Source organism: Megascapheus bottae, chromosome 4 (assembly GCF_031878675.1).
Source record: "Megascapheus bottae isolate mThoBot1 chromosome 4, mThoBot2.hap1, whole genome shotgun sequence".
NCBI lineage: Eukaryota > Metazoa > Chordata > Mammalia > Rodentia > Geomyidae > Megascapheus > Megascapheus bottae.
This window is the reverse complement of record NC_143512.1, coordinates 34,212,292-34,221,653: the sequence shown is the minus strand read 5'-3', so window position 1 is coordinate 34,221,653 and position 9,362 is coordinate 34,212,292. Positions and strand designations below refer to the sequence as shown.

Genomic DNA, 9,362 nt, shown 5'->3' with positions numbered 1-9,362 from the left:
CCGGTGCCGCCGGGAAGTTTTCCGCGCCCGTGCATGTGCGGGTGCGGGGGTGCGCGCGCGAGTGCCAGGTGAGGCCGGGCGGCGCGCGTGCCGGCGCGGGGCTCGCTTTTTCTTTTCTTTTCTTTTTTTTTTTTGCCCACTCGGCTTCCCGTAAGCCCGGGCGCCGCGTCCGGAGGCTGGGCCGCGGCCCGGCCAGGGGGCGCGGCGGCGGCGGCGGCGGCGGGTCCTTGTCTTTTGTTGTTGTGTCCCCCGCCCGGGGAGCCGCGGGGAGGACGCGCCTGGGTGGGGCGGCTCGGAGCCCGGGCCTGGTGGCCCCCGGGGCTCCCGGGCGGGCTGGGGCGGCACAGCCCGGCGGGCTTCAACATGATGGCGGCCGAGGCCGGCGGTGAGGAAGGCGGTCCGGTGACGACCGGGACCGGCGCGGCCGCGGGCTCCGGAGCTTGTCCGGCCGCGTGTCGGGCCAAGGTACCCACGGCCCTGCCGGTGTCGGTCGCCGCCTACCCCGGGCTGGGCGAGGCCGGAGCCGGCGGGATCCTGGGAAGCGGTGCGGAGCCCGGGTCCGGGTGTGCGGCGGGGACCCTGGGGGGCGCCGGGCTGACAGGGGGCGGCGCGGCCGCGGGCCCGGCCGGGGCTCCCGCCGCCTCCTCTGCCGCGGGACCTGGTGGAGAGATGGCGCTCGCCAGGGGCACCCCAGCGCTGCCCGCCGAGCCGCTGGGGCCGGGCATCGGCTTCCCCCCTCTGCCGCCGCCTCCCCAGCTGCCCCCGCTGGGTGCGGGCCTGGGGACCGTGGACGAAGGTGACTCTCTGGATGGACCGGAATACGAGGAGGAAGAGGTGGCCATCCCGCTGACCGCGCCTCCGACCAATCAGTAAGTGTTCCCCCCACCCGCGTGGGGCCGGGGAAGTTGGGGAGAAGTATTGGGGACGCAGGAGTATGATTTTTGTTTCTCTCCCCCTCCCTTCCCCCCAAAAAGAAGTTTGGAAGCTTCAGGTTTTCCTGCGTGGGGAGTTAATTGGATCCGTCATCTTCCCTGCAGGCGGACTCCCCGGCGTCTTCCTGCGTTTATGGCTCCTCTGGGAGGATGTCAAGTTTTATTTATTTTGATGATGATGATGATGATGATGATGGTGATGATGGTTTTGTTAGGAGAGGAAGCTCGGGGAAATGTGTGTCCGAGTGAGAACCTGAGAACTGGTTATGGTTCTGCCCCTTCCATGGTGGTGGTGGTTGGCGGGGGGCGGGGGGACGGGTGAGGGGGGTTGGTCCTAGGATTCAGCCTCATTCGCCTGCTGTCCAGGCCTGGTCACTATGGTGACCCGTGGGTGCACGCTGCCGGAGCGGAGAGGTCCAGCGAGACGCATGGAAGAGATGGATTTCAGGGAGGTTTGTGTCACCGATGATGTGGAAAAGCTCACCTCTTTTTGCTTCTGTGGCCCTATAAATCCCAACTTCGGTCTACTGATAAGCACAGTGACTCAAAAGACAAAGAAAACAAAAAGCATGGATCACCTTTTTTTCCCTTTTTTTTTGCGCAGTGAGAGAGAGAAAGGAAAGTTGAGAGTTACAGGTGTCAACTGCACAGTGAACAGTAGTGCTTGTCACTTGTCCATAGAATCCCCTGTCATGACATTCATTGTAAGGCTTTCACATTGGACTCTGTAAATGCAGCACCGAGGCCAAACAAAAAAATTAAAACTATGGCCCCTTCACCATATGATGGCCAGTAGGGCACTCTATTTGAAAATTAATTTTGACAACTGCAGTAACATACAGGACAAATGAACTTCCCCCACCTCTCCAAATGTTAGAACCTCCTCCTGTCCTCCTTGTTTTCCTAAGTGAACCTAGGTAGGTAATTTCACATGTATATCCGGATGACAGGTAAGTGTTGGGAAATGGTTCATAGTGTGCCAAACTGTTTTATAAACAGTCCTTCATGTCAGTCTTCATTCCAACAAAGATGGTGAGTATTAGGATAGAAAGATTTGGTTCATATATTGACAGTCACTGGTGACAGTTTAAAAGTTTTTTTGGTGGGATAAATATCTCTAGAGAACTTAGGAAGGACTTACAGAGCTAATTAGGAGCATACTAATACTAATCCATTTTTGACTTAAAGCCACAAGTTTTGAGGTTTAAGGTGGAAAAAAGTAGTCTTATGTCAGCCAGTGACTGCAGATGTATTCCTATATTCCTTTTGTGTTATTCAACACAGCTTTTAACTTTTTGTTTGATTTGATTCCAATTTATGTCATGTCTATATATTGCAAACTTCCTGGTAAAGTTCTTACTTGTTCACCTTGTAAGTATTTTGAGAAAATCAATTACATATTTATCAAATCCCAGTATATGGTCAATATTGTGGTTGTAATAAAATTACAACTTTTAATATTAAAGGAGAATAGTCTTGTACCATTTTGTAACTGAGAGTAGGCATTTTTATCATGTTTCAGTTTGTAAATTGTTTCTAAAGAACTTTCTTAAAGAGCACTTTAGGTGCACAGCCAAGTGGAATGGAAAGTAGGATATTCCCAGTAAATTTTTAGTGAGTATGATTACTTTGGACAAATTGTGTTCATGAGAATTTCATTAGGTGAATTTTCATCATTATTATTAGGAATTAAAAAAGTCATATTCTACAAAAAGCCCTTGATTTCATAATGTGTTTTTATCTATGTAAATACACATGTATACATGCATACTTTTTTTTTAAATATTGCTGTGGATTGAATTCAGGGTCTTATTCATGCTAGGTAAGTGCTGTAACACTGAGGCACATCTCCAGCCCAATTTCTAGTAAAATTATCACTAAAAGAAGTGGGAGGAGCTGTGAATACCATGACTCCTACCCCTTCTTAAAAAAGTAGTCTTAGATCCACTAAGCCACTGGAAACAATAAAATACAGTGTCTAAGTATGCAAAGTGTTACATAGGACAAGATTTGAGTTAAATTCTTGACTCTTGCTAAGTGATCTTAGAAAAGTCAGTTTTTCCTATCTTTTAAAATGGGTGCAACAATAGTACTTATCTCAAATTTTGTATAGTTATTTTTTAATATTTAATGAATGTTTTGAATTTTTTAATGCTGCACCTGACGCAGTAAATGGATATTCCTCATAATAATGATAGCCATTAAATGTTTTAGTAGTTGATGTTGGTATAGATTCCCTTAGTCACAGCTGTGTTATTGTATTTTATGTTTTTGAGATTAGGTATCACTATATTATCCAGGCTGGACCCAAATCCCTGGACTCAAGTGATTCCTCTGCCTCAGTCTCTATCCTGAGTAGCTGTGAATATAAGTGTAGCACTAAGGCATGGTTTTTAATTGCTATTTTAGAGAGTGCTTTTTGAATGTCAAGCTTACTATAAGTGCTATGTTTACATTTTTATTTCAAATTTGTGTTTGTAGCTATAAGCTAAATGATTAAATTTTTTTTTGACCAGTCCTGGTTTTGAGCCCAGGGCCTGAGCACTGTCCTTGGGCTTTCTCAAATCTAGAGCTCTAACACTTGAGCCATAGCTCCACTTCCAGTCTTTTCTATGTATGCGGTACCAAAGAATCGAACCTGGGCCTTCATGGATGCAAGCACTCTACCTCGAGTCCAAACTCCTGGCCTGATTTTTATTTTTAAGTAGGAAAAGCCTTACCAACTTGGTTAAGTAATGGCAGTCTTTTGTTAAAAAAAAAAAATTGCAAAAATATTCTTTGACTCAATTAGTATTGATTACTAATAACTGATAGGACAATGAGTAGCATGATATTGAGAAGGTGTTATGTCATGAGATTTAGTTCATAAGTATGTTGTTAGATTAGGGTTCCTTAGTCAGGGAGTTCATATGGTTTTATTGGCCAGAATAGCGTCAAGTGACAGTATGTAGAAATGTCAATGCAATATATTGACACCATTAGAATTATGTGTCTTATTTTTTACAGTCATTAGTCTTGTGTTTATTGCTAATAATTTTCAGTATAGTTTGCTTAAAGCTAGAATAATTTATATAACTTTATTTTCCTTTTTGAAACTTTCATTTGTTTTGTAACTTAGGGCCTGGGCACTGTCCTTGGACACTTTTTACTCAAGGCTAACCTCTGCCACTTGAGCCACAGCCCCACTTCCAGTTTTTTTCTGTGCATGTGTTACTAGGAATTGAACCCAAGGCTTCGTGCATGCTGGGCAAGTACTCTACCACTAAGCTGTGCTCCCAGCCCTTTTAAAAAAAAAAAAAATTGGGCCGGGAGTTTGGCCTAGTGGTTAAAGTGCTTGCCTAGCATGCACGAAGACCCGGGTTCGATTCCTTGGTGCCACATACATACAAAAAAACCAGAAGTGGTGCTGAGGCTCAAGTGGTAGAGTTCTAGCCTTGAGAAAGTCCAAGGACAGAGCTCAGGCCCTGGGCTCAAGCCCAGGACTGGCAAAAAAAAAAAAAAAAATTAGAACAAAATTTTAAAAAGAGAAAATTTCTCCCTATGTGTTTTTCTGCTATGAAGGGATTTTTAACCTAAATTTTTTTTCCTGAGAGAGTAAAGGATAAAGTAGTTTGCTAGTGGTAGTGTATACTCTTTATGGCACTCTTCACTATTTTTTTTTTTTTTTTGGTATAGCTTAAAAGTGGCAGTAGAGGAGAATTATTCCTTAAATGTGTCTTTATTTATATAGAGAGATTTTGAACTGTTACTCTGCAGTAGCAAGAGCTCTTTCGGCGAATTTGGAGCATCTGGTAATCAGTTGCTATGTTTTAGAAATAGGAAAATGTTATATTTAAGAAGTCTTGAATTCTGTTACCTCTTAGAAAGTCATGGAACTTGGTTTATGTATGTGGCTCTTTCTGCTTGAGAGTAGATTGTTAGAGCTGAGCAATGGCTGCCACTTTCCGATAAGGTACTAAGCTCTCCAGTTGACGTAATATACACCAGGTGTATTTATCAGTATTATTTACTTGGGATCTAGCCTGTAGCCCTAATATTTTGATGACTGTTAATTGTTTCATTCCTTTCCTAAAATTAAAACAAAAACTTAGCAAGTATCCTTGAAGGTTACTTTTAAGACATGTAGCTGTAGCATTCATTAACTGTGTCACTGACTGTGTCACTTTGACACAAGCAACCAAACCATCTTGAAAATAAAAATAGGAATGGGAATTTCAAAGATAAGTTATGTAGAGGGGCTCTTTACCAGGACTAAGGTATTTTTTTAATGCCACATATACATAAGTAATTTATATAAGTGATTTGTATAAGAAGTGCTTCAGGGGTAACAGCAATAAATGAAGTGCCTTTTCTTTCAAAAAGTGTCTCTTCTAGGGAAGTTTTAGGTTTAGTAGAGGGAAGTTAGTGAACTTTGATTTAGGTACATATTGAGAATATTGAGTAAAGTGTGAGCAGGGTATTATTGGGTCATTCAATTTGTATAGTTAAGTACATTCACAGAAGAAAAGTAGAAGATATGTTTTTCTGTTTTTTTATTTTTTTTGCTAAGAGGTTATTAGTCTGATTGCCTTACCTAATATTTATGAAAAGTCAAAAAAGAAGTGAAACTTTCATGCCACACCTTTTTGGTCCTAAGTGAAGCCTCTGTTCTCTTAGGCTTTATCTAGTGGAGGAAGGATGAAGGTGGTGCTAGTTGTTTTCTAAGGTATGGAGAACAACTAAAAGGTAAAATTGGTTTGAATCACTGATGAGCTACTTTGGAGGAAGCTGTGCAGACATGATGGACAGATGAAAAGGTAAAGTACAACTATAGATTAGAAAGAAGAAAGAAAAGAGAAAGAATGGGCTTTTCTGGTTGCTTTAATCTGTCTCATTTCTGGCCATTAGGGAAGTGAGCAGAGTGCCCTTATGAACAGTCAGATAACCAAAACAGTACCTTGTGGTGGGAAATTTTGTAATAGTTAACAGTAAGAATATTGCTATTGACAAATCTTTTGTTATTTACTACCTAATAAATTCTTCTCATTGTGTAGCTGTATTGTTTTGTTATACAATAAAACAGTCATTTACGTTTTTAAATTTACTTTTCATCTTTCATCTTTTATTATTTTTTTAATGGGTTATAGAACTTAAGCTTTGGGCTTGGGTGTTGTCCCTGAGTTTCTTTGCTCAAGGCTAGTACTCTGCCACTTTGAGCCACTTCCATTTTTGGGATGGTTAACTGGGAATAAGAGTCTGACTTTCCTGCCTGGGCTGGCTTTGAACTGCAATCCTCAGATCTCAGTCTCCTGAGTGGATAAGGTTACAGGCATGAACTAATCATTTACTTTTAGAGTCAAACTTGATGGATACTGTTCCATATGTTATCTTTGTCCATAATGTTTAAGAAGGCTTCTTAGTTCATTAAAGCTGATGCCTCAGTTGATGATTGGAAGAGCTGGTGGATAGCTGAAAATTTCCTCATTTCCTTCCCTTGTAGAATCTGCTTGCAAGAAGTATTCTGAGAGGATAGAGGAAGACTCTAAAAGAGCAATGCTCAGCGGGTCATTACTTACCAAGCCTCTGTTCCTACTGACCAAGCCTCTGTTCCTATGTTTTAATAACCAATGTTAGTTATATGACCTGAAACTTAGAATGGGAGGAGAACATAAGAGATTGAATGCTGGGAGATTCTTCATGTCACCAACATATCACATGTATTTCTCATTCATACAGAGTATCAGATACTATTAGAATATTGGAGGAGAGAAGGGGTTGGGAGAAAAAGGGAAATTACTTGTAAGTTCCTTCTTTAGGCTAAAAATGGTAAACTGTTTTTCCTTAAGTGAGTCTCAAGTATCCTTAACAAGTATGTTACTTTCAGCTACTATCATCTTACTTTTATGCATATGTGTATTGGCTGTAGTTCATTGCTTGAACATATGAGTGTTTATATGATAATTGTGTTACCTTAAGTCACCTATGGTACATTTAAGTTTTGGGTTAAGTTACAAATAGTTGTTAGTACATACAGTTTAATGACAAGGTCTCCATGTCTTACCACGTCTCAACAGGATTTGGGGTTTATTTTAGGCATTTTAGTGATTATATGTTTGAATGGCTAAAACAATGGACACTACAGGGGACAAACAGATATAATTGAAGGTTGGGTGATTATTCAGACGTAAGGTGATAAGAATTAAATCTACAAACAAGTACAGTATTTTTTTGAAGATCAGACTGTAGTTATTAAAAAAAGTAAGTGAAAGAGTAGGATTTCATACCATAATCTTAATAGAGTTTTTTTTAATTTTTTTTTATTGTCAGGGTACTATATAGATAGTAGGTGCATTTCTTCTTACACATTGATACCCCTTCTCATGTTTTTGTCCTCATTTCCCTCCCCTCTCAATCATCTTGTTTTCCCCCTTCCCTTTCCTATTTAAAATAAACAAACTTATATACAGTATACCAGGTAACAAAGTCAGATACAGTAACAATATGAGATTAACCAAAGGGCAACAAAAGAGAAGAGAAATAACATAGTACGTTAAGAATGACAATCATGCAAGGTAAAGCTCTTGTTAATAGAGTTTTATTAGATGCTTAGTTTTATAGATGCTTATTATTACACTCGAGATATTAGGCATTCTAGTGACAGAGGGAATCTTCTTATGACACAAGTACTAAAGCAGACTCAGGTGTAGAGGCTTGATGAATATAACATAGGGAGTTAGTGTTAGAGTATCCCTATTCTCATAGATTAGGATAATATTTAAAATTATTTTTGTTTTGCTTTTGAAGGGAAAGAAGGAAAACCCCCAGAACCTTATACTTACTGATATGATTTGTTAGATACAAGACATTTTACAAGAATCTTTCCCTCCCTCCCTCACCTTCCTTTCTCTCTTTTCTCATCCTTTCTGGAGTGTGTGTGGCTGTGTGTTTGTAGGTTTGAGTGTGCATATACACATGGGTGTATACATGCACACCCACCCTCCCCCCAAAAAAAAAGTGTAGGCTGGCCTGAACTCTAGATCTTCTTGCTTAGCCTCAAGAGTGTAATTACTAGTATATACCAGTTAACTTGACTTCTATAGATGTTCTTATTCAATTTTTCCAACTATACAGTGAGAGTAGCTATTATTGTAATAATTGATGTTGAGAAAACTGAGTGATGCAGCTGGAATTCTAGTGCAAACATAGACTAACTCTTATCCAATATGTGTGGGAGGAGTGTTTCACATTTCAATTTGCAGATACTTGAATATTTGCATAGACTTGTAAGTGGAGCATTCCAAATCTGAAATGGGTTCAAGTCTGTTGAGAAAGCATCAAGCCAAGAAGAGGGACCTCAGCAGAACCATCTGCTGGCATCTTGATAATGGATTTCATCTTCTACTCAGACTGGGTTATTTTGCTATGGCAGCCTGAATTGAACAATTCATGTATAATTCTGCATACTTAAAAATAAATGAGGGTGATGTTTTTTTTGTCTGTGTTTAATGCATATCGACCACTAGAGAAAGTTTTTATTCTTGTAATGCTTGCCTATCATTATAGAAAAGAAAAAAATTCGTGTTTTATTACTTATGAATTGGTCACTTTTTCTGTTGACATGGAGTTGCATGAACATTTTGACTGAGTTAGCTGACTTTGAATTATGAATCTCCTTAATAGCAGCTTATTTTGTTGTTGTTGTTGTTGTTATGGATATCTACTGTAATTCTGATCTGGTAGGAGACACTACGCATTTCTTTATTTTTTATTTTATTTTATTGTAAATGTGATGTTCAGAGGGGTTACAGTTACATATATATATATATATATATATATATTTTGTTTTGTTTTGTTTTTGGCCAATCATGGGCTTGGGCTCAGGGCCTGAGCACTGTCCTTGGACTTTCTCAAGGCTAGAGCTCTACCACTTGAGCCTCAGCACCACTTCTGGCGTGGTACTGAGGAATCGAATCCGGGTCTTCGTGCATGCTAGGCAAGCACTCTACCACTAGGCCAAACTCTTAGCCCAGTTACATATTTCTTAAAGTATGTTTCATGACTCTGAATGTGATTTGTGCTGTTAACTTTCTTTGCTCAGAAATCTTTTCTCTATGAAATACTTCTGTTTATATATAGCTACTTTGGTTTCTTTTGATTAATATTACTATGGTGCAATTTTGTCTACCCTTTGCTTTTAATTTTACATATTTTATATTTAATTCAGATTTTTTTCTCATATAATTGGACCACTATTTCAGTTGATGGGTTTAGTCTGTTGATACCTGGTCTAATTACATTAATATTTACTGTGTTCATTAGGGTTTTCTGTTTGATACCCTATTTTGTTAAAAAAAAATTTTGCCCTCAGTTTTTTGTGATTTTAATGAGCATTTCATTATGTTGTTATTTTCTTCCACTTTTTCTGAGCATAATTTTTTCCTTAGCTTTTGC

General features: G+C 40.2%; 1 protein-coding gene across 1 annotated transcript in view; it reads left to right on the top strand.

Moving 5' to 3' along the window:
* The first annotated feature begins 234 nt into the window (after positions 1-234).
* Positions 235-9,362, top strand: part of Rasa1 (RAS p21 protein activator 1) — a 66,048-nt gene continuing 56,920 nt past the window's right edge. The window contains exon 1 of the mRNA XM_090331668.1: positions 235-869. Coding sequence (XP_090187794.1) covers positions 364-869 — 506 coding nt within the window. The 5' untranslated portion in view covers positions 235-363. The remainder of the gene's footprint in view (positions 870-9,362) is intronic.